This window comes from Pelodiscus sinensis, chromosome 1 (genome assembly GCF_049634645.1).
Source record: "Pelodiscus sinensis isolate JC-2024 chromosome 1, ASM4963464v1, whole genome shotgun sequence".
In the NCBI taxonomy this organism is placed as follows: Eukaryota; Metazoa; Chordata; order Testudines; family Trionychidae; genus Pelodiscus; species Pelodiscus sinensis.
In genome coordinates, this window is record NC_134711.1 from 336712397 (window position 1) to 336735268 (window position 22872).

Here is a 22872-nt window from a genome sequence, read left to right on the forward strand (position 1 = left end):
GCCAGGGGAGGCTGCCCACCGGCAGGACTGGGAACACCCGGCTTAACGCGCTTGATCTTCAATGGGGTGATGAGCAAACATCTGGGGGCTGCTGGCCCGTCCTGCCCCCATCTTCCCAGGGCCATCCTCACCGGTCCCATCCAGCTGTGTGCGGCCAACCTGGCGGCAGGCGCTGGGGCCACGGAGCGCAGGAGTCGGGGCTGGGGGGGAGGGGCAGGAGACTGGGGACGTGAGGGTCTGAGTGACTAAGGGCAGATGGTTCAGGTGCATGATGGGCCCAGGGGGGGCGTGTGCAGGAGTCTGGGGGTTGGTCCGAACTCACACGTCCCGGCACGCACTTTCACAACAGCTGTTGAGCGGATTAACGCGCCGGCGAGATCGTGCTAATGAAGCGCGGGATATTTAAATACCCGCTCCATTAGCGATTTCAGTCGCCTACCTTTGCATCCCTAGTTCGAACTAGGCAGCGAGTGTAGACGTCCTCTAAGAGATCAGTAAGGCAGGATTTCCCTTTACAGAAACCATGTTGACTTTTGCCCAACAAATTCTGTTCTTCTACGTGCCTGACAATTTTAGTCTTTACTATTGTTTCGACTGATTTGCCCGGTACTGAGGTTAGACATAACGGTCTGTAATTGCCAGTCGCCTCTAGTGTCTTTTTTAAATATTGGTGTCACATTGGCCCCCTTCCAGTCAGTGGGTACAGAAGCTGATTTAAAGGATAAGTTAAAACTACAGTTAACAGTTCCACAATTTCCCATTTGAGTTCGTTCTGAACTCTTGGGTGATGCTGTCTGGTCCCGATGATTTGTTACTGTTCAGTTTATTAATTAGTTCCAAAACCTCCTCTAATGACACTTCAAGCTGTGACAAGTCCTCAGATTTGCCACCTACAAAAGACGGGGCAGGTTTGGGAATCTCCCCAACATCCTCAGCCGTGAAGACTGAAGCAAAGAATTCATTGAGTTTCTCTGCAATGACTTTATCGTCTTTAAGTGTCCTTTTGTATCTCGATCATCCAGGCCCGCCCCCCCGGTTGCTTAGCAGGCTTCCTGCTTCTGAGATGTACTGAAACATTTTGTTATTACCTTTGGAGGTTTTGGAGAGCTGTTCTTCAAACGCCTTTTTGGCTTTTCTTATTACATGTTTGCACTTGATTTGACAGTGTTTCTGCTCCTTTCTATTTATCTCACTAGGATTGGACTTCCACTTCTTAAAAGATACCTTTTTGTTCTTTTGCATGGTTAAGCCACGGTGGCTCTTTTTTAATTCTTCTACTGTTTTTCAATTTGGGGTTTACATTTCAGTTGGGCCTCTATTATGGTGCCTTTGAAAAGTTTCCATGCAGCTTGCAGGGATTTTACTCTAGTCACTGCACCTTTTAATTTCTGTTTAACTAGTCTCCTCATTTTTGCATAATTCCCCTTTCTGAAATGAAATGCCAGGGTGCTGGCTGCTGAGGTGTTCTTCCCACCACAGCAATGTTCAATGTTGTTATATTCCGGTCACTATTCCCAAGCGGTCCTGTTATAGTTACCTCCTGGACCAGATCCTGCACCCCACTCAGGATGAAATCGAGAATTGCCTCTCCCCTTGTGGGTTTCAGAACCAGCTGCTCCAAGAAGCAGTCACTTAAGGTGTCAAGAAATTTTGTGTCTGCATCTCGTCCTGAAGTGACATGTCCCCAGTCAATATGGGGATAGTTGAAAACCCCCAGTATTTTTGAGTCCTTTATTTTGACAGCCTCTCTAATCTCCCTTGGCATTTCATAGTCACTATCACTGTCCTGGTCAGGTAACAGATCCCTACTGTTATATACTTATTGGAGCAGGGAATTACTATCCACAGCGATTCTATGGAACATGTTGATTCACTTAAGAGTTTACTTCATTTGATTCTACATTTTCTTTCACATACAGTGCTACTCCCCCGTGACCTGTTCTGTCCTTCCGATATATTTTGTACCCCGGAATGATTGTCCCCCATTGATTGTCCTCACTCCACCAGGTTTCTGTGATGCCTGTTATATCAGTATCCTCCTTTAACACGAGGCACTCCAGTTCACCCATCTTATTTTTTTAGACTTCTAGCATTTGTGTATAAGCACTTTAAAAACGTGTCACTGTTTGGTTGTCTGCCCTTTTCAGATGTATCGGACTCTTTTTCATGTGAATGTTTTTCATCTGATCTGGCCCATACTTTATCCTCTTCCATCCTCTCCTCCTGACTAAAACCTAGAGAATCTCTATCTATAGACTTTCCTCTAAGGGTACGTCTGGACTACATGCCTCTGTTGCCAGAGGCATGTAGATGAGGCTACCAGACATAGGAAAATGAAGCGGCGATTTAAATAATCGCCGCTTCATTTAAATTTACATGGCTGCTGTGCTGAGCCAACAAACAGCTGATCAGCTGTTTGTCGGCTCAGCGCGCTAGTCTGGACGCTCCCCTGCCGACATCAAAGGTATCTGTCAACCACCCAGGTATGCCTCCTGGGATGAGGTTTACCTGGGTGGTCGACAAATACCTTTGATGTCGACACCCGCGCGTCCAGACTATCGTGCTGAGCCAACAAATAGCTGATCAGCTGTTTGTCGGCTCAGCGCGGAGCCATGTAAATTTAAATGAAGCGGCGATTATTTAAATCGCCGCTTCATTTTCCTATGTCTGGTAGCCTAATCTACATGCCTCTGGCGATAGAGGCATGTAGTCTAGACGTACCCTTAGAGACGTCTCTGTCCGATCCACATGCTCCTCCGCACCAATCGGCTTTCCCCCGTCTTAGTTTAAAAACTGCTCTGTGACCTTTTTAATGTTTAGTGCCAACAGTCTGGATCCACTCTGGTTTAGGTGGAGCCCATCCTTCCTGTATAGGCTCCCCCATCCCAGAAGTTTCCTCAGTTCCTTATAAAGCTAAACCCCTCCTCCCTACACCATCGTCTCATCCCCGCATTGAGACTCTGAAGCTCTGCCTGCCGACCTGGCCCTGTGCGCGGAACTGGAAGCGTTTCCGAGAACGCCACCAGAGGTCCTGGATTCAGTCTCTTTCCTAGCAACCTAAATTTGGTCTCCAGGACGTCTCTGCTACCCTTCCCTATGTCATTGGTACCTACATGTACCACGACCACCGGCTCCTCCCCAGCACTACACATAAGTCTATCTAGAAGCCTCCAGAGATCGGCAACCTTCGCACCAGGCAGGCAAGTGACCATACGGTTCTCCCGGTCATCACAAACCCAACTATCTATGTGTCTAACGATCAAATCACCCACTACTAACACCTGCCCCTTCCTACTGACTGGAGTCCCCTCCCCCGGAGAGGTAACCTCAGTGCAAGAGGATCCCCCAACATCTGGAAGGAGGGTCCCGACTACGGGAAGGTTTCCCTCTGCTCCTGTTGACTGCTCTCCCCTGAGCCTTTCACCCTCAAGAGCGCAGGGGCTGTCTGACCGGAGGAGGGACAAGACTACATTGCCCCGGAAAGCCTCATCTACGCACCCCTTGGCCTCCCTCCTCTCCTCCAAGCCCATACATGGTCTGAGGGCCAGGAGCTCCTTGCACCGGGTGCACACACACGCCCCCACCCACAGGGCAGGAATCTCACATGCTACAGCGAGTGCAATGAACGGGAGACTCCCCCTCTGCTGTGGAAATGCAGTCGCCTGGGCCGCACGAGCTCTGCTTTCGCCCGCCTGAGACCCAGGGTCTTTGGGAACGGACGCCAGTGCCCAGACAAAGCTCCGTGTGTGCCGTGCAGTGGCTGTTCCAACACCGCTGCATGCCTGTGAAACCGGGACACGTAAGCGTCACCTGAACAATTTCATCAACGCTGCGTCAGGAGAATCCCAACTGGCCGGGAGGACGGCGCACGAGCACTCGCGGCTGGGCGGGGCGAATATGGCCAGCACTGGCCTGGCCACGGGTCCGGACGCCTGATCGGCGCCTCCCGAAGCAGGCTGTTCCAAGCGGAAGGAGGGACGGGGCTGCGCTGGGGGCCAGAGGGAGCGGTTTAAGGACATGTTGAAGGCAAACATGGAGAAGCGCAGCCTCAGTGTTGCCACATGGGAGCACCTGGCCCAAGAGCGTCCCCAGTGCAGAGCGGTAATCCAGGCGGGGGCAGCGCGAGTGGAGAGGCCCCGGCGCAGCACAGACAAGGAGAGGAGAAAAGAACCGTCAAAACCTCCCTGCGTCCCTCCAGCAGCCCCCAGCACCTGCCCCCTGCAGTAAGACCGGCAGCTCCAGAACCGGGCAGGTCAGCCCCTACGGATCCACAAAGAGGGCGACAGGAAAACGCCCTCCGGAGCGAGCGACTGCCGAGCTAGTGCCCTGGTTGTTGGCTGAAAGGTAAGGGAGGGGCGCAAGTGACCTTCTCTGGTTTAGTTGCTGGGACTTTCATGTGTGGAGGGAGGCACCGGAGCACGTCTCAGCCGGGCCTGGACTGCTCTCCGGAAGGGAGCCCCGATGCACGTCGCACGAGGGCCGCCGGGCGGGGACCTTGCATGGTGTGTGCCGCGTCTGGAGGGGCCTGGAGAGCCGTTCTGGAGATCAGCGCCCCTTGCTAAGGCTCCGTTTCCGCTGTTCTCTTTTGCTGCCAGGAGATGCTCCGAGGACGCCTGTCGGGCGAGGAATGCCCAACTGCGGGAGTCAGCTGCCGGCTGGCTGAGGAATATGCCTCCTGCCCATCAGGACCGTGCGGGTAGCCTGGTTCCTGCTCTGACTGACGGTGGCCACCGCCAAGGAGCTGGGGGGGGGGGGGGGGGGCCAGGTGACGGGGCGGTAGGCGATGGCTGTAGGCTGCCCAGAGGCGCCTGAGCCCTTTCCTGGTCTTGTGGGCTCAAGCTGGTGGGAGCCCCGCTCTCCGGTGCCGCTGCAGGGATGGCTGCCTGGGCGGGGCGCTGGGGCAGGACGAGCCGTCTTCTCCTGCTGCATCGCGGGGCGCTGGCGTTCCCTGGCCCAGAAGGGAGGGCTTACAGCAGGGGCGGAGCAGACGAGGGGAATGAAGAGCCGGCGAGAGGGCGGCCGGCGCCGCGGAGTCGAGGAAGGCGGCTTCAGCGCTATCCCCACAGACCGAGCACCAAGAGCTGCTAATGTTGAACCAGGTGCCAGGATCACCCTCCAGCGGGCGCCCGCAGAGTCGAGGGGGCCGCTAAGCGTGACCGGAGCCGGCGCACTCAGGAAGGAGCAGAGGGGGTGATCGGTGGCACACGCCTAACAGCTGTTTCACGTCGCAGCCAGCCGGGACCGGCTACCTAGTCCCGATCTCGGGCGCAGCGGTGCTCAGACACTTACGGTGGGGCACCCGCGGGGACGCTGCTCAAACCACCAGCCTTTACCACCAGGGCCTGCTCCAATGGCCCCTCCACCTGGGGCAGATCCTCGCGCCTCACCTAAGGGCCGGGCTCAGCTCCGGCACGGCCCTGCCGCGCAGACCGAGGCCAAGAACTCGTTTCGCTTCTCCACAGCGTCCCGGCGTGCTCCGTCCAGCCACCAGGGGGCGCCGGCCACCGTCCCACGCCCGGGCCACTGCCGCGGGGACGGATCCCTCGCCCCGGCTCCCGCCCCCACGGTTCAGCTCTCCGAGGCGGAGCCGGCCCGGCCTGTCGCCTGGAAAGCAGCACGTGGCCCGGGGCACAGCGGAGTCCCACAGCCACAAGCAGCCCACGAGCTTTCGTGGCACGACCCGCGGGCCCCGCTGGGCTCTTCGGCCAGACCTGGGCGGCCACGTGTCCCCGGCCAGCCAGCTGACTGTGGAGCTGCAGGGGGGTGGCCGAGGTGTCCTACCCGGGCCACGGGGGGAGCGGCTGCTCGACGCCCAGGCCGGCCCAGGCGGAGGCCCGCAGGGACTGGCCGGTCCCCAGACCGGGCAGCGGGTCCTGCCTTGGGAGGGCGGGGCGACCGGAGGTTTGTGCCCCACGGTAGCTCCGTGGCCGCCCCCGTCAGAGCCGTGCGAGATGGGGAAGCCGGACAGGGTGGGCCGGGCCGGGGGCTCTCTCTGCACTGGAGAAGGGCCTGGCCAGGGCCCCAGTGCCGGCAAACCCAGACTCACCAGCCACCGGGCGGGGTGGGGCTGACGCGGGGGGCCCGAGGGGGGAGCGACACCCCCTCGTGTGCCTGGGCAGGAAGGTGCTGCCCGGGTGCAGAGCGACGCGGCCGGAGGACGACGCCTGAGCTGGGCTGGGCCCTGCGCCGTGTCTGCCTGGGGCATTGCCCGGTGCGACCCCCTGCCCGGCCGGCTGACCCGGGGAAGGGGCCGTGGCCAAGCTGCTCAGGTGGGGCCGGCTCCGGCAGGGCTGCGCCGTGGAGGGGCCGTGCGAGGGGGGTGCCAACGCCGCGGCGGGGCCTGGCCTCCCCGGGCCGCTGACAGAGACCCCGCTCAGTGCGGTCGAGTGGGGGTGCGTGATGCGGGGGTGGGGTCACTGTTGCTTCATTGTGTGTGCAAGTCACTGCAGTAACCTTGTGTGTGTGCCTCAGTTTCCCTGGCCACGGCATCAATAGCAATGGACGTGGGAGTCTCATGCACACTGGCTGGTGCTTCCTGTCTCCTGAGCCTAGGCGGGTTGGAACAAGGTAACCCCGTCCGGCCGGGAAGGGGGCAGAGCAGGAGGCGGGCTGCCTGTGGGGCGGGGGCTGGCTGCTGAGTGGGAGTTCGGTGCCTTAGAGGGGAGAGGGCCACAGGCTGGGGCTGCAGGGAGCCTGGTTCCAAGCCAGTCGCCCTCGTCTGTCACTCGGTGGGACCCCAGCAAACCCTGGAGCACATCGGCCCCCTTGGCCTGGCGCATCGGCCCTGCCCCGTCCCGCCCCGCCCTGCCCCCTGGCCGGCCCCAAGCCCACCCTGCCCTGCCTCCCAGCCCTGCCCGCTGGCCCCAAGCCCGCCCCGCCCTGCCTCCCAGCCCTGCCCGCTGGCCCCAAGCCCGCCCTGCCCTGCCCTGCCTCCCAGCCCTGCCTGCTGGCCCCAAGCCCGCCCTGCCCTGCCTCCCAGCCCTGCCTGCTGGCCCCAAGCCCGCCCTGCCCTGCCCTGCCTCCCAGCCCTGCCCGCTGGCCCCAAGCCCGCCCTGCCCTGCCCTGCCTCCCAGCCCTGCCTGCTGGCCCCAAGCCCGCCCTGCCCTGCCTCCCAGCCCTGCCTGCTGGCCCCAAGCCCGCCCTGCCCTGCCTCCCAGCCCTGCCTGCTGGCCCCAAGCCCGCCCTGCCCTGCCCTGCCTCCCAGCCCTGCCCGCTGGCCCCTGGTCCCGCTCTGCCTGCTGGCCCCAAGCCCGCCCTGCCCTGCCCTGCCTCCCAGCCCTGCCCACTGGCCCCTGGTCCCGCCCTGCCCTGCCCGCCGGCCCCACCCTGCCCCGCCCTGCCCACTGGCCAGCCCCAAGCCTGCCCTGCCCTGCCTGCCAACCCTGCCCGCTGGCCCCCGGTCCCGCCCTGCCCGCCGGCCCCTGGTCCTGCCCACTGTCTGGGTTGGCAGGGCCAGCGGGTGCCCGCTCTGCACCGCCCCCGCAGCACCAGGCTCACCTGTGAAGGGCTGGCTGGGCGCCTGTCCGGGGGCCCGCACGGGGCTGCTGATGAGCTGGGCCAGGGGATCCGGCAGCCGGGGCTGGGCGGCCGCCGGGGGTCCCCCGGAGCTGGCTGGAGTGTGGGGCTCAGGGGGTGAAGAGAACCTCTCGTAGGCCTCCTCCTCCTCCCGAGAGAGGGGCCCAGCGGGCGAGGGGGGCGGCTGCTGCCCTGCCCTGCCCTCCAGCTCGGCCTCCAGCTCCCGCAGCTCCTGCGAGAACCTCTCGATGCTCAGGCCGGAGCCGCTGGTTTCGCTGGGGGCCTGGGCCAGCAGCTCGTCCAGCAGCGAGTCCACGGAGCGCAGCTGCTCCCGGGCGGGGGCGGGGGCGGGGGCGGGGGCGCCGTTCTCCGCCGGGGCCTGGAGTCCCCTCTGCTCCCAGCGCACCTTCTTCACCGCCACGTCCCCGGCCGGCCCGCCCGCTTGGGCCCCGTTGACGAGGGGAGCCGCAGCCTCGGGGCCGGCTGCAGGGGGCCAGCGCTCGGCTCACTGCTGCTGGGGGGCCCCGCCAGCCTCCCGCCTTCCTCGGGCAGGCCCCGTTTCTTAGTCCGGGGGGTGGCGGGGCCGGCGGGCGGGGGGGGGGGCGCCGGGCCGCTCCCCGTCGTAGGGGGCTGACCACACGCGGCAGGCCCAGGCGCACTGCTCCACGCTGAGCTGGGCGTCCCGCAGGTACTCCAGGTAGTTCCCCTCCAGCTCCGACACCTCCTCCCAGCGGGCCGGGGGGCGGCAGGGGCTGCCGCTGGGCGTGGCCAGCCCGGGCGAGCGGGGCGTGGGGCTGCCGGCGTCCGCGCTGCTGCTCTGCTGGCGCACGAAGAAGGCGAGGCGGGAGGGCGTGGAGGGCCGGGGGCTCCCGTGGGCTGTGAGGGGAGAGACCAGGGCCTGAGACCTGAGACCTCCATGGCCTGGCTCCGGCACCCGGCTCCAGCCCCAGCCCCAGCGAGGGAAGGGCGGCCCAGGGCGACCCACCCCGGAGTGGCCACGAGGCCCCCCGCATCCGCTGCCGGTCCAACTGGGCCCAGCAGCCCCCCGCCCCCTCCCGCCGCTGTGCCGCCCCCTCCCCCCCCCCCCCGCCGTGCCGCCCCTCCCCCCCGCCATGCCGCCGTGCCGCAGCGTCCGAGGCCGTGCCGCCTCCCCCCCCGCCATGCCGCCCCCTCCCCCCGCCATGCCGCCGTGCCGCAGCGTCCGAGGCCGTGCCGCCCCCCTCCCCCCCGCCATGCCGCCCCCTCCCCCCCTGCCACGCCGCAGCGTCTGAGGCCGTGCCGCCTCCCCCCCCCGCCGTGCCGTCCCCTCCCCCCTCCCACCACGCCGCAGCGTCCGAGGCCGGGCCGCCTCCCCCCCCCCGCCGTGCCGTCCCCTCCCCCCCGCCACGCCGCAGCGTCCGAGGCCGGGCCGCCCCCTTCCCCCCCGCCATGCCGCCCCCTCCCCCCGCCGTGCCGTCCCCTCCCCCCCGCCACGCCGCAGCGTCCGAGGCCGGGCCGCCCCCTTCCCCCCCGCCATGCCGCCCCCTCCCCCCGCCGTGCCGTCCCCTCCCCCCCGCCACGCCGCAGCGTCCGAGGCCGGGCCACCCACCTCCCCCCCGCCGTGCCGCCCCCCTCCCCCCCCGCCGTGCCGCCCCCTCCCCCCTCCCCACCACGCCGCAGCGTCCGAGGCCGGGCCGCCCCCTCCCCCCACCAGGTGCTGCCAGAACAGCCGGGAGGAACAGCAGGGGAGCCAGGCTGGGGGGGCAGGGCACAGCACCCCACCTCTGGCGCAGGCGGCAGGCTCCGGCTCCGGGGCGGGGAGGCAGCAGCGCGGGATGAGCGAGAGGAACTTGGCGGCCGTCTTGCCGTAGATGTCCAGCTCCCTCACCGCCCGCCTCTGGCTCAGCATCACGTGGCTGCAGGGGATCAGGTACCTGGGGCAGGGGCGGGGCGGGTCACAGGGGGCAGGGGCCCCACCCGAGCCCACGCACAGGGCCCCGCCCCCCAGTGCGCACGGCCCCCCCCCTCGGCCCCACCCGAGCACACGCACAGGGCCCCGCCCCCCCCGGCCCCACCCAAGCACACGCACAGGGCCCCGCCCCCCCCGGCCCCACCCGAGCACACGCACAGGGCCCCGCCCCCCCCGGCCCCACCCAAGCACACGCACAGGGCCCCCGCCCCCAGCGCGCATCGCCCCCCCCCGGCCCCACCCGAGCACACGCACAGGGCCCCGCCCCCCCCGGCCCCACCCAAGCACACGCACAGGGCCCCGCCCCCAGCGCGCATGGCCCCCCCCCCCGGCCCCACCCGAGCACACGCACAGGGCCCCGCCCCCCCCGAGCACACGCACAGGGCCCCGCCCCCAGCGCGCATGGCCCCCCCCCGGCCCCACCCGAGCACACGCACAGGGCCCCGCCCCCCCCGGCCCCACCCGAGCACACGCACAGGGCCCCGCCCCCCCCGGCCCCACCCAAGCACACGCACAGGGCCCCGCCCCCAGCGCGCATGACCCCCCCCCCCGGCCCCACCCGAGCACACGCACAGGGCCCCGCCCCCCCCGGCCCCACCCGAGCACACGCACAGGGCCCCGCCCCCCCCTCGGCCCCACCCAAGCACACGCACAGGGCCCCGCCCCCAGCGCGCATGGCCCCCCCCCGGCCCCACCCGAGCACACGCACAGGGCCCCGCCCCCCCCCGGCCCCACCCGAGCACACGCACAGGGCCCCGCCCCCCCGCCCTGGCACACAGCGGCCAGGCTGCCGAAGGGCCAGAGCCGGGAGGGGGGCTGAGGGTTGGGGGCGCCTGCCACACACTGGGGCTCCCCGTGGGGCCTGGCCCCGTTGCCGGCCGCTGCCCGCGGGGCCCGCACTCTGGGGAGGCCCCTGAGATGGAGAAACCGAGGCACCGAGCCCCTCCCCCGCCTCACCTGAGCACCAGCTGCAGCATCACGTCCTCGCAGTTGAGGTTGAGGAGGGTGCGGAAGAGACTCAGAGACACCATGCAGAGCTGGGGAGACAGGCACGGGCTGGGCCCCACGGCCGGCACTGGGGGCGCGCGGGCTGGGGCAGGCGCTAAGGGGGAGGGGGGCCCAGAGAGGGGGCGTACGCGGGGGCTGGGGCGTACCTGGCGGGGGGGGCGTACAGGGGGTTGGGACGTACCCGGCGGGGGGCGCCTACGGGGGGCTGGGGCGTACCCGGCGGGGGGGCGTACGAGGGGCTGGGGCGAACCCAGCGGGGGGGGCGTACGCGGGGGCTGAGAGGGACCCGGCGGGGGGAGCGTACGCGGGGGCTGGGGCGGACCCGGCGGGGGGGCGTACGGTGGCTGAGGGGGACCCGGGGGGGGGCCGTACGCGGGGGCTGAGGGGGACCCGGCGGGGGGGCGTACGCGGGGGCTGAGGGGGACCCGGCGGGGGGGGCGTACGCGGGGGCTGAGGGGGACCCGGCGGGGGGGCGTATGCGGGGGCTGGGGCGGACCCGGCGGGGGGGCGTACGCGGGGGCTGAGGGGGACCCGGCGGGGGGGGCGTACGCAGGGGCTGAGGGGGACCCGGCGGGGGGGGCGTACGCGGGGGCTGAGGGGGACCCGGCGGGGGGGCGTATGCGGGGGCTGGGGCGGACCCGGCGGGGGGGCGTACGCGGGGGCTGAGGGGGACCCGGGGGGGGGGCGTACGCGGGGGCTGAGGGGGACCCGGCGGGGGGGGCCGTATGCGGGGGCTGAGGAGGACCCTGGGGGGGCGTACGCGGGGGCTCGGGCGTACCCGGCGGGGGGGCCGTATGCGGGGGCTGAGGAGGACCCTGGGGGGGCGTACGCGGGGGCTGAGGGGGACCCGGCGGGGGGCCGTACGCGGGGGCTGAGGGGGACCCGGCGGGGGGGCGTACGCGGGGGCTGAAGGGGACCCGGCGGGGGGGCGTACGCGGGGGCTGAGGGGGACACGGCGGGGGGGGCGTACGCGGGGGCTGAGGGGGACCCGGCGGGGGGGCGTACGGGGGCTGAGGGGGCCCGGCGGGGGGGCGTACGCGGGGGCTGAGGGGGACCCGGCGGGGGGGCCGTATGCGGGGGCTGAGGGGGACCCGGCGGGGGGGCGTACGCGGGGGCTGAGGAGGACCCGGCGGGGGGGCGTACGGGGGCTGAGGGGGACCCGGCGGGGGGGGCGTACGCGGGGGCTGAGGGGGACCCGGCGGGGGGGCGTACGCGGGGGCTGAGGGGGACCCGGCGGGGGGGGCCGTATGCGGGGGCTGAGGGGGACCCGGCGGGGGGGGCGTACGCGGGGGCTGAGGGGGACCCGGCGGGGGGGGCGTACGCGGGGGCTGAGGGGGACACGGCGGGGGGGCGTACGCGGGGGCTGAGGGGGACCCGGCGGGGGGGCCGTATGCGGGGGCTGAGGAGGACCGGCGGGGGGGCGTACGGGGGCTGAGGGGGACCCGGCGGGGGGGCGTACGCGGGGGCTGAGGGGGACCCGGCGGGGGGGCGTACGCGGGGGCTGAGGGGGACCCGGCGGGGGGGCTGAGGGGGACCCGGCGGGGGGGCGTACGGGGGCTGAGGGGGCCCGGCGGGGGGGCGTACGGGGGCTGAGGGGGACCCGGCGGGGGGGGCGTACGGGGGCTGAGGGGGCCCGGCGGGGGGGCGTACGGGGGCTGAGGGGGCCCGGCGGGGGGGCGTACGGGGGCTGAGGGGGACCCGGCGGGGGGGCGTACGGGGGCTGAGGGGACCCGGCGGGGGGCGTACGGGGGCTGAGGGGGACCCGGCGGGGGGGCGTACGGGGGCTGAGGAGCCCGGCGGGGGGGCGTACGGGGGCTGAGGGAGCCCGGCGGGGGGGCGTACGGGGGCTGAGGGGGACCCGGCGGGGGGGCGTACGGGGGCTGAGGGGGACCCGGCGGGGGGGGCGTACGGGGGCTGAGGGGGCCCGGCGGGGGGGCGTACGGGGGCTGAGGGGGACCCGGCGGGGGGGCGTACGGGGGCTGAGGGGGACCCGGCGGGGGGGCGTACCCGGGAGTTGCTGGCCAGGCGGGTGACGAGCGTGTCGAGAATTGGGCTCTGCTCGTGCCGATGCAGGAGGATGAAGCGCAGGAAGGTTTGCAGCAGGGCCGGGTCGGTGACGCTCCGCAAGAACAGCTCCAGGTACGCGGTGCTGGCGATCAGCTCCTCCACCGCCGCCTGCGGGACAGCCGCTCAGACACCCGCCCCCTCCGCCGCCCGCGGGACAGCCGCTCAGACACCCGCCCCCTCCACCGCCGCCCGCGGGACAACCGCTCAGACACCCGCCCCCTCCACCGCCGCCCGCGGGACAGCCGCTCAGACACCCGCCCCCTCCACCGCCCGCGGGACAGCCGCTCAGACACCCGCCCCCTCCACCGCCCGCGGGACAGCCGCTCAGACACCCGCCCCCTCCACCGCCGCCCGCAGGACAGCCACTCAGACACCCGCCCCCTCCACCGCCCGCGGGACAGCCGCTCAGACACCCGCCCCCTCCACCGCCGCCCGCAGGACAGCCGCTCAGACACCCGCCCCCTCCACCGCCGCCCGCGGGACAACCGCTCAGACACCCGCCCCCTCCACCGCCGCCCGTGGGACAGCCGCTCAGACACCCGCGGGACAGCCGCTCAGACACCTGCCCCCTCCACCGCCGCCCGCGGGACAGCCGCTCAGACGCCCGCCCCCTCCACCGCACGCGGGACAGCCGCTCAGACACCCGCCCCCCGCCCGCGGGACAGCCGCTCAGACACCCGCCCCCACCGCCGCCCGCGGGACAGCCGCTCAGACACCCGCCCCCACCGCCACCCGCGGGACAGCCGCTCAGACACCCGCCCCCTCCACCGCCGCCCGCGGGACAGCCGCTCAGACACCCGCCCCCTCCGCCGCCCGCGGGACAGCCGCTCAGACACCCGCCCCCTCCGCTGCCGCACGCGGGACAGCCGCTCAGACACCCGCCCCCTCCACCGCCGCCCGCGGGACAGCCGCTCAGACGCCCGCCCCCCCCGCCGCCCGCGGGACAGCCGCTCAGACACCCGCCCCCTCCACCGCACGCGGGACAGCCGCTCAGACGCCCGCCCCCCCCCGCCGCCCGCGGGACAGCCGCTCAGACGCCCGCCCCCCCCGCCGCCCGCGGGACAGCCGCTCAGACGCCCGCCCCCCCCGCCGCCCGCGGGACAGCCGCTCAGACACCCGCCCCCTCCGCTGCCGCCCGCGGGACAGCTGCTCAGACACCCGCCCCCTCCGCCGCCGCCCGCGGGACAGCCGCTCAGACACCCGCCCCCTCCGCTGCCGCCCGCGGGACAGCCGCTCAGACACCCGCCCCCTCCGCTGCCGCCCGCGGGACAGCCGCTCAGACACCCGCCCCCTCCACCGCACGCGGGACAGCCGCTCAGACGCCCGCCCCCCCCGCCGCCCGCGGGACAGCCGCTCAGACACCCGCCCCCTCCGCCGCCGCCCGCGGGACAGCCGCTCAGACACCCGCCCCCTCCGCCGCCGCCCGCGGGACAGCCGCTCAGACACCCGCCCCCTCCGCCGCCGCCCGCGGGACAGCCGCTCAGACACCCGCCCCCTCCGCCGCCGCCCGCGGGACAGCCGCTCAGACACCCGCCCCCTCCGCCGCCGCCCGCGGGACAGCTGCTCAGACACCCGCCCCCTCCGCCGCCGCCCGCGGGACAGCTGCTCAGACACCCGCCCCCTCCGCCGCCGCCCGCGGGACAGCCGCTCAGACACCCGCCCCCTCCGCCGCCGCCCGCGGGACAGCCGCTCAGGCGCCCGCCCCAGCCCCCGCCCGCTGGACAGCAGCTCAGACGCCCGCCCCCGCCCGCGGGACAGCCGCCCGCTCCCGCCGCCGCCCACGGGACAGCTGCTCAGACTCCCGCCCCCCCCCCACACAGGGCTCACCCATGCTCTCGCCCCCCACTCTCCCACCATGGAGCCAGAGCTGAGGCAGGCTGTGACCTGGCTCCCCTATGGCTGGGCTGAGCCTGCCCCCCGGCCAGGCTGCTGACCCTACCTTATGCAGGGCTGGGCCCATCACAGGCACCAGGAAACCGTTGTGCACGTAATCCACCAGCTGCTTCCGCACCACCGGCGGGGCCACCTGCAGGAGCACAGAGCTGAGGGTGCGGCTGTGAGGAAGTGGGGAGTTCGGGGAGGCTGCATGCAGAGGGGCACCCAGTGCCCCAATGTGACTGGTCAATGTGACAAGGGGAGAGCTCTGGAGGGGCCCCCAGGAAGGGGCTGTCGCACCGGAGAGGGGGGATCCGCCCAGAGGGCCGGGATCCAAGTGTGACTACGACCTGAGAGCCATGGGCAGCCGCAGGCAGTGGGTGGCACGGTGCCGGGCTGGGCGGGGCGGGGGCTCTCGGGACGGGCCCGGTGCCGGGCTGGGCGGGGCGGGGGCTCTCGGGACGGGCCCGGTGCCGGGCTGGGCGGGGGCTCTCGGGACGGGCCCGGTGCCGGGCTGGGCGGGGTCAGGGGCTCTCGGGACGGGCCCGGTGCCGGGCTGGGCGGGGTCGGGGGCTCTCGGGACGGGCCCGGTGCCGGGCTGGGCGGGGTCGGGGGCTCTCGGGACGGGCCCGGTGCCGGGCTGGGCGGGGGCTCTCGGGACGGGCCCGGTGCCGGGCTGGGTCGGGGGCTCTCGGGACGGGCCCGGTGCCGGGCTGGGCGGGGTCGGGGGCTCTCGGGACGGGCCCGGTGCCGGGCTGGGTCGGGGGCTCTCGGGACGGGCCCGGTGCCGGGCTGGGTCGGGGGCTCTCGGGACGGGCCCGGTGCCGGGCTGGGTCGGGGGCTCTCGGGACGGGCCCGGTGCCGGGCTGGGCGGGGTCGGGGGCTCTCGGGACGGGCCCGGTGCCGGGCTGGGCGGGGTCGGGGGCTCTCGGGACGGGCCCGGTGCCGGGCTGGGCGGGGTCGGGGGCTCTCGGGACGGGCCCGGTGCCGGGCTGGGCGGCGGCTCTCGGGACGGGCCCGGTGCCGGGCTGGGCGGGGGCTCTCTCGGATGGGCATGGTGCAGGTATGGACGGGGACTCCCAGGATGGGCACAGAGCCGGGTTGCCCTCCCCCAGGTAGGACGGGGCTCTCGGGACGGGCCCGGTGCCGGGTTGGGCGGCGGCTCTCGGGACGGGCCCGGTGCCGGGCTGGGCGGCGGCTCTCGGGACGGGCCCGGTGCCGGGCTGGGCGGGGCGGGGGCTCTCGGGACGGGCCCGGTGCCGGGCTGGGCGGGGCGGGGGCTCTCGGGACGGGCCCGGTGCCGGGCTGGGCGGGGGCTCTCGGGACGGGCCCGGTGCCGGGCTGGGCGGGGTCAGGGGCTCTCGGGACGGGCCCGGTGCCGGGCTGGGCGGGGTCGGGGGCTCTCGGGACGGGCCCGGTGCCGGGCTGGGCGGGGGCTCTCGGGACGGGCCCGGTGCCGGGCTGGGTCGGGGGCTCTCGGGACGGGCCCGGTGCCGGGCTGGGCGGGGTCAGGGGCTCTCGGGACGGGCCCGGTGCCGGGCTGGGCGGGGTCGGGGGCTCTCGGGACGGGCCCGGTGCCGGGCTGGGTCGGGGGCTCTCGGGACGGGCCCGGTGCCGGGCTGGGTCGGGGGCTCTCGGACGGGCCCGGTGCCGGGCTGGGTCGGGGGCTCTCGGGACGGGCCCGGTGCCGGGCTGGGTCGGGGGCTCTCGGGACGGGCCCGGTGCCGGGCTGGGTCGGGGGCTCTCGGGACGGGCCCGGTGCCGGGCTGGGTCGGGGGCTCTCGGGACGGGCCCGGTGCCGGGCTGGGCGGGGTCGGGGGCTCTCGGGACGGGCCCGGTGCCGGGCTGGGCGGGGCGGGGGCTCTCGGGACGGGCCCGGTGCCGGGCTGGGCGGGGGCTCTCGGGACGGGCCCGGTGCCGGGCTGGGGCTCTCGGGACGGGCCCGGTGCCGGGCTGGGCGGGGTCGGGGGCTCTCGGGACGGGCCCGGTGCCGGGCTGGGCGGGGGCTCTCGGGACGGGCCCGGTGCCGGGCTGGGTCGGGGGGCTCTCGGGACGGGCCCGGTGCCGGGCTGGGCGGGGGCTCTCGGGACGGGCCCGGTGCCGGGCTGGGCGGGGGCTCTCGGGACGGGCCCGGTGCCGGGCTGGGTCGGGGGCTCTCGGGACGGGCCCGGTGCCGGGCTGGGTCGGGGGCTCTCGGGACGGGCCCGGTGCCGGGCTGGGCGGGGTCGGGGGCTCTCGGGACGGGCCCGGTGCCGGGCTGGGCGGGGTCGGGGGCTCTCGGGACGGGCCCGGTGCCGGGCTGGGCGGGGTCGGGGGCTCTCGGGACGGGCCCGGTGCCGGGCTGGGCGGGGGCTCTCTCGGATGGGCATGGTGCAGGTATGGACGGGGACTCCCAGGATGGGCACAGAGCCGGGTTGCCCTCCCCCAGGTAGGACGGGGCTCTCGGGACGGGCCCGGTGCCGGGTTGGGCGGCGGCTCTCGGGACGGGCCCGGTGCCGGGCTGGGCGGCGGCTCTCGGGACGGGCCCGGTGCCGGGCTGGGCGGCGGCTCTCGGGACGGGCCCGGTGCCGGGCTGGGCGGCGGCTCTCGGGACGGGCCCGGTGCCGGGCTGGGCGGGGGCTCTCGGGACGGGCCCGGTGCCGGGCTGGGCGGGGGCTCTCGGGACGGGCCCGGTGCCGGGCTGGGCGGCGGCTCTCGGGACGGGCCCGGTGCCGGGCTGGGCGGGGGCTCTCGGGACGGGCCCGGTGCCGGGCTGGGCGGGGGCTCTCGGGACGGGCCCGGTGCCGGGCTGGGCGGGGGCTCTCGGGACGGGCCCGGTGCCGGGCTGGGCGGCGGCTCTCGGGACGGGCCCGGTGCCCGCTGCTGCCCACCTGGAGGACGGCGTTGCAGAACTCCAGCGAGTTCATGAAGAGGACGAGGGCGGGCACGCCGGTCCAGTCCTCGCGGCGCAGGCAGTGCCAGTCGTCCGCCCGCACCTCGATCTTGCGGGGCAGGGAGGAGTAGAGGGCGCTGAGGCCCGTGGCGAGAACCTGCGGGCCAGGATGGCGAAAGGCCGACGGTCAGGCTGGGGGTGCCAGCGCCAGGCGCTGCCCCTCCACCAAGCCCAGCTCAAGGCCCCACGCACGGGGCAGCCCCGGGAGGCACAGAGCCCTGGGCCGGACGCTGCAGGCCCTGGGCGCCGCCGGCTGGCACAGTTCAGGGCAGAGTGCGCAGCCTGGAGCAATGCCAGTCCTCCAACAAGCCTCCATCTCCCCGCCCCGGGATGAGAAACTGAGGCAGGCGGGGTGGCAGGCTGAGGATCACTCTGGCGCTAGGCAGCGGACCCAGAAGGCCGGGCTCCCCTCTAGCAAAGGCTGTAGCAGGGCCAGGCGCCGGGCTGCGCTCAACGGGCAGAAGTAGGAGCGGTCGGTGCCGTAGGTGGCCACAGGCGGGTGGGGGCCAGGAGGGGGGGGCCAGGAGGGGGGGCAGACGCCGGGTGGGGCAGACGCCGGGTGGGGCAGACGCCGGCCGCGCTCACCGGGCAGAAGTAGGAGCGCTTGGCGACGTAGGCGGCCACGGGCGGGTGGGGGCCAGGAGGGGGGGGCCAGGAGGGGGGGGCCAGACGCCGGGGGGGGGCAGGCGCCGGCCGCACTCACCGGGCAGAAGTAGGAGCGCTCGGCGACGTAGGCGGCCACGGGCAGGTGGGGGCCAGGAGGGAGGGGCCGGGAGGGGGGGCCAGGAGGGGCGGGCAGGCGCCGGCCGCACTCACCGGGCAGAAGTAGGAGCGCTCGGCGACGTAGGCGGCCACGGGCAGGTGGGGGGCCAGGAGGGAGGGGCCGGGAGGGGGGGCCAGGAGGGGCGGGCAGGCGCCGGCCGCACTCACCGGGCAGAAGTAGGAGCGCTCGGCGACGTAGGCGGCCACGGGCGGGTGGGGGCCAGGAGGGGGGGGGCCAGGGGGGGCAGGCGCCGGCCGCGCTCACCGGGCAGAAGTAGGAGCGCTTGGCGACGTAGGCGGCCACGGGCGGGTGGGGGCCAGGAGGGGGGGGCCAGGGGGGGGGCCGGGGGGGGCAGGCGCCGGTCGCGCTCACCGGGCAGAAGTAGGAGCGCTCGGCGACGTAGGCGGCCACGGGCGGGTGGGGGCCAGGAGGGGGGGGGCCGGGGGGGGGCCGGGGGGGGGCAGGCGCCAGCCGCGCTCACCGGGCAGAAGTAGGAGCGCTCGGCGACGTAGGCGGCCACGGGCGGGTGGGGGGCCAGGAGGGGGGGGGGCCAGGGGGGGGCCGGGGGGGGGCAGGCGCCGGCCGCGCTCACCGGGCAGAAGTAGGAGCGCTCGGCGACGTAGGCGGCCACGGGCGGGTGGGCGCCCGCCAGCGCCAGCAGCAGCAGCAGGGCGTCGCGGGCCTGCTGGCCGGTGGTGCCCTCGTGGTGCAGGAAGGGCACGAGCAGGGAGAAGAGCAGCAGGCGGGCGGGCGCGCCGGGGCCGGGCCGGTGGAAGAAGCGCTCCAGCAGGGCGGGCTCCCTGGCCACGCAGGCGCACAGCTGGCTGAGCAGCAGCACCAGGCCGGCGCGCAGGGCGGGCGAGCCGGGCTCCGCGCACAGGCTCAGCAGCTGGAGCAGGGGCTGCAGCACGGCCGGGTGGCGCAGCAGCGGCTGCTGGCTCTGGCTGACCAGCATCTCATAGAGCTTGAGCTGCTCGGCGCGCTGCTCCTCGCCGAAGTCCCGCTGCCGGTGCCAGCGCAGGAGCCGCTCCAGCAGCTGCTCGGCCGCCACCAGCTCCAGGATGGGCCCGGGCGCCCCCCCGGCCCGCGGCCGCTCCTCCGCCAGCAGCGTCACCAGCTGGTAGGTGTTGTTGCGCACGGCGCTCAGGTCGTCCGCCGCGCCCGGGCCCGGCAGGGGGCCCCGCTTCTCCAGCACCCGCAGCACCTGGGGGGACAGGCCGGCTGAGCGCCGCGCCCCCGGCTCCGTTCCCTGCAGCCCCCCCTCTCCCGCCCCGCGGCGACCCCCTTCTCCTCCCGCAGCCCCGTCTCCCGCCCCGCGGCGACCCCCTTCTCCTCCCGCAGCCCCCGTCTCCCGCCCCGCGGCGACCCCCTTCTCCTCCCGCAGCCCCGCCTCCCGCCCCGCGGCGACCCCCTTCTCCTCCCGCAGCCCCGTCTCCCGCCCACGGCGACCCCCTTCTCCTCCCGCAGCCCCGTCTCCCGCCCCGCGGCGACCCCCTTCTCCTCCCGCAGCCCCGTCTCCCGCCCCGCGGCGACCCCCTTCTCCTCCCGCAGCCCCGCCTCCCGCCCCGCGGCGACCCCCTTCTCCTCCCGCAGCCCCGCCTCCCGCCCACGGCGACCCCCTTCTCCTCCCGCAGCCCCGCCTCCCGCCCCGCGGCGACCCCCCTTCTCCTCCCGCAGCCCCGCCTCCCGCCCCGCGGCGACCCCCTTCTCCTCCCGCAGCCCCGCCTCCCGCCCACGGCGACCCCCTTCTCCTCCCGCAGCCCCGTCTCCCGCCCACGGCGACCCCCTTCTCCTCCCGCAGCCCCGTCTCCCGCCCCGCGGCGACCCCCTTCTCCTCCCGCAGCCCCGCCTCCCGCCCCGCGGCGACCCCCTTCTCCTCCCGCAGCCCCGTCTCCCGCCCCGCGGCGACCCCCTTCTCCTCCCGCATCCCGCAGCCCCGTCTCCCGCCCCGCGGCGACCCCCTTCTCCTCCCGCAGCCCCGTCTCCCGCCCCGCGGCGACCCCCTTCTCCTCCCGCAGCCCCGTCTCCCGCCCCGCGGCGACCCCCTTCTCCTCCCGCAGCCCCGTCTCCCGCCCCGCGGCGACCCCCTTCTCCTCCCGCAGCCCCGCCTCCCGCCCCGCGGCGACCCCCTTCTCCTCCCGCAGCCCCCGCCTCCCGCCCCGCGGCGACCCCCTTCTCCTCCCGCAGCCCCGCCTCCCCGCCCCGCGGCGACCCCCTTCTCCTCCCGCAGCCCCGCCTCCCGCCCCGCGGCGACCCCCTTCTCCTCCCGCAGCCCCGTCTCCCGCCCCGCGGCGACCCCCTTCTCCTCCCGCAGCCCCGTCTCCCGCCCCGCGGCGACCCCCTTCTCCTCCCGCAGCCCCGTCTCCCGCCCCGCGGCGACCCCCTTCTCCTCCCGCAGCCCCGTCTCCCGCCCCGCGGCGACCCCCTTCTCCTCCCGCAGCCCCGTCTCCCGCCCCGCGGCGACCCCCTTCTCCTCCCGCAGCCCCGCCTCCCGCCCCGCGGCGACCCCCTTCTCCTCCCGCAGCCCCGTCTCCCGCCCCGCGGCGACCCCCTTCTCCTCCCGCAGCCCCGTCTCCCGCCCCGCGGCGACCCCCTTCTCCTCCCGCAGCCCCGTCTCCCGCCCCGCGGCGACCCCTTTCTCCTCCCACAGCCCCGTCTCCCGCCCACGGCGACCCCCTTCTCCTCCCGCAGCCCCGTCTCCCGCCCCGCGGCAACCCCTTTCTCCTCCCGCAGCCCCGTCTCCTGCCCCTCAGCGACCCCCTTCCCCTACTGCAACCCCGTCTTCCGCCCCACGGTGAACCCCTTCTCCTACCGCAGACCCATCTCCTGCCCCCTCACCCCCAGTGACCCCGCTTTTCCCCCCACAGCCCCATCTCCCGCCCCTTTGCCCCACGGTGACCCCCATTCTCCACCCCACAGCCCCATCTCCTGCCCCCGGCTCCCCACAGCACCCCCCTTCTCCCCATCTCCCGCCCCCACACCCCACAGCGACCCTGTGCCCAGCCCCCAGCCGCACCTGGTACCAGTGGTTCTTGAAGACCATGAGGCAGGTCTCAGGGTCGGCGGGCGCGGGGCTCTGCAGGCTGGGGGCACGGCTGGCCCGGTGCCCTGCTGCCCGGGGGTGCAGCTTGCTGAGCCAGCTCATCCTCTCCATGGGCGGGGGCGCAGCTCTGGACGGGCCGGCGGGGGCTACAGGGTGGGGAGGGCCCCAGGGCGCTGAGCCGGCGGCAGGGCGGCAGAGGCGGGCGGGCGGCAGGCCCAGCTCCCCATGCTGCGGCCAGGACGGCTCGGGGCTGTGGGCAGACACCACGGTGAGGCGGGGACCCCGAGCCGGCCCCAGGCAGCACCTGGAGCAGGGAGATGCCAGGCCAGGCCCCGCCCCGCCGGCAGGGGCAAAGTGCGAGGAAGCGGCAAGGCGGGCGAGGCCAGAACAGCGCAGGCCAGAGCCGGCTGCTGGGAGGGCGGTTCGGGGAGCAGCCCTGCCCTGTGCCACTTCCCCACCAACCTGACCCTCACCAGGCCCCGGGAAGAGAGCCTAGCCCCCATGCCACGGCCCAGCGCCCGCCCGCCAGCCTCCCACGGCCCAGCGCCCGCCCCCCCCAGCCTCCGACGGCCCAACGCCCGCCCCCCCAGCCTCCCACGGCCCAACGCCCCGCCCCCGCAGCCTCCCACGGCCCAGCGCCCGCCCCCCCCAGCCTCCGACGGCCCAGCGCCCGCCCGCCAGCCTCCCACGGCCCAGCGCCCGCCCGCCAGCCTCCCACGGCCCAGCGCCCGCCCGCCCCCGAGCCTCCCACGGCCCAGCGCCCGCCCCCGAGCCTCCCACGGCCCAGCGCCCGCCCCCGAGCCTCCCACGGCCCAGCGCCCGCCCCCGCAGCCTCCCACGGCCCAGCGCCCGCCCCCCCCAGCCTCCGACGGCCCAGCGCCCGCCCCCCAGCCTCCCACGGCCCAGCGCCCGCCCCCCAGCCTCCCACGGCCCAGCGCCCGCCCGCCCCCGAGCCTCCCACGGCCCAGCGCCCGCCCCCGAGCCTCCCACGGCCCAGCGCCCGCCCCCGAGCCTCCCACGGCCCAGCGCCCGCCCCCGAGCCTCCCACGGCCCAGCGCCCGCCCCCGAGCCTCCCACGGCCCAGCGCCCGCCCCCCAGCCCTCCCACGGCCCAGCGCCCGCCCCCCAGCCCTCCCACGGCCCAGGGCCCGCCCGCGGCCCAGCGGCCGCCCAGCAGCCTACCACTGCCCAGCGCCCACCCGCCAGCCTCCCACGGCTCAGCACCCACCCACGGCCCAGCACCCGCCTGACAGCCAACACCTTGATGCAGCGCCAACCCACCAGCCGCCCACGGCCCAGGGCACAGGCAGCAGGACCAGGACCGGCGAGCGCTCTGCGTGCAACTGACCCGTACGAGGGGATCCCGAGGGACCGGCGAGCGCTCTGCGTGCGACTGACCCGTACGAGGGGGATCCTGAGGGACCGGCGAGCGCTCTGTGTGCGACTGACCCGTACGAGGGGATCCCGAGGGACCGGCGAGCGCTCTGCGTGCGACTGACCCGTACGAGGGGATCCTGAGGGACCGGCGAGCGCTCTGCGTGCGACTGACCCGTAGGAGGGGGATCCTGAGGGACCGGTGAGCGCTCTGTGTGCGACTGACCCGTACGAGGGGGATCCCGAGGGACCGGTGAGCGCTCTACGTGCGACCGACCCGTACGAGGGGGATCCTGAGGGACCGGCAAGCGCTCTGCGTGCGACTGACCCGTAGGACGGGGATCCTGA

At 73.7% G+C, this 22872-nt stretch overlaps 1 protein-coding gene across 1 annotated transcript in view; it reads right to left on the minus strand.

Moving 5' to 3' along the window:
* The window catches only part of LOC142826617 (FHF complex subunit HOOK-interacting protein 1B-like), a 34111-nt gene extending 12456 nt beyond the window's left edge, over positions 1–21655 (minus strand). The window contains 10 exon segments of the mRNA XM_075919728.1: positions 7498–8010; positions 8013–8112; positions 8114–8391; positions 9277–9428; positions 10421–10500; positions 12479–12646; positions 14478–14564; positions 17284–17442; positions 18701–19312; positions 21125–21655. Of these exon segments, the coding sequence (XP_075775843.1) occupies positions 7498–8010; positions 8013–8112; positions 8114–8391; positions 9277–9428; positions 10421–10500; positions 12479–12646; positions 14478–14564; positions 17284–17442; positions 18701–19312; positions 21125–21262 (2287 nt within the window). The 5' untranslated portion in view covers positions 21263–21655.
* Between the last annotated feature and the right edge of the window lie 1217 nt (positions 21656–22872).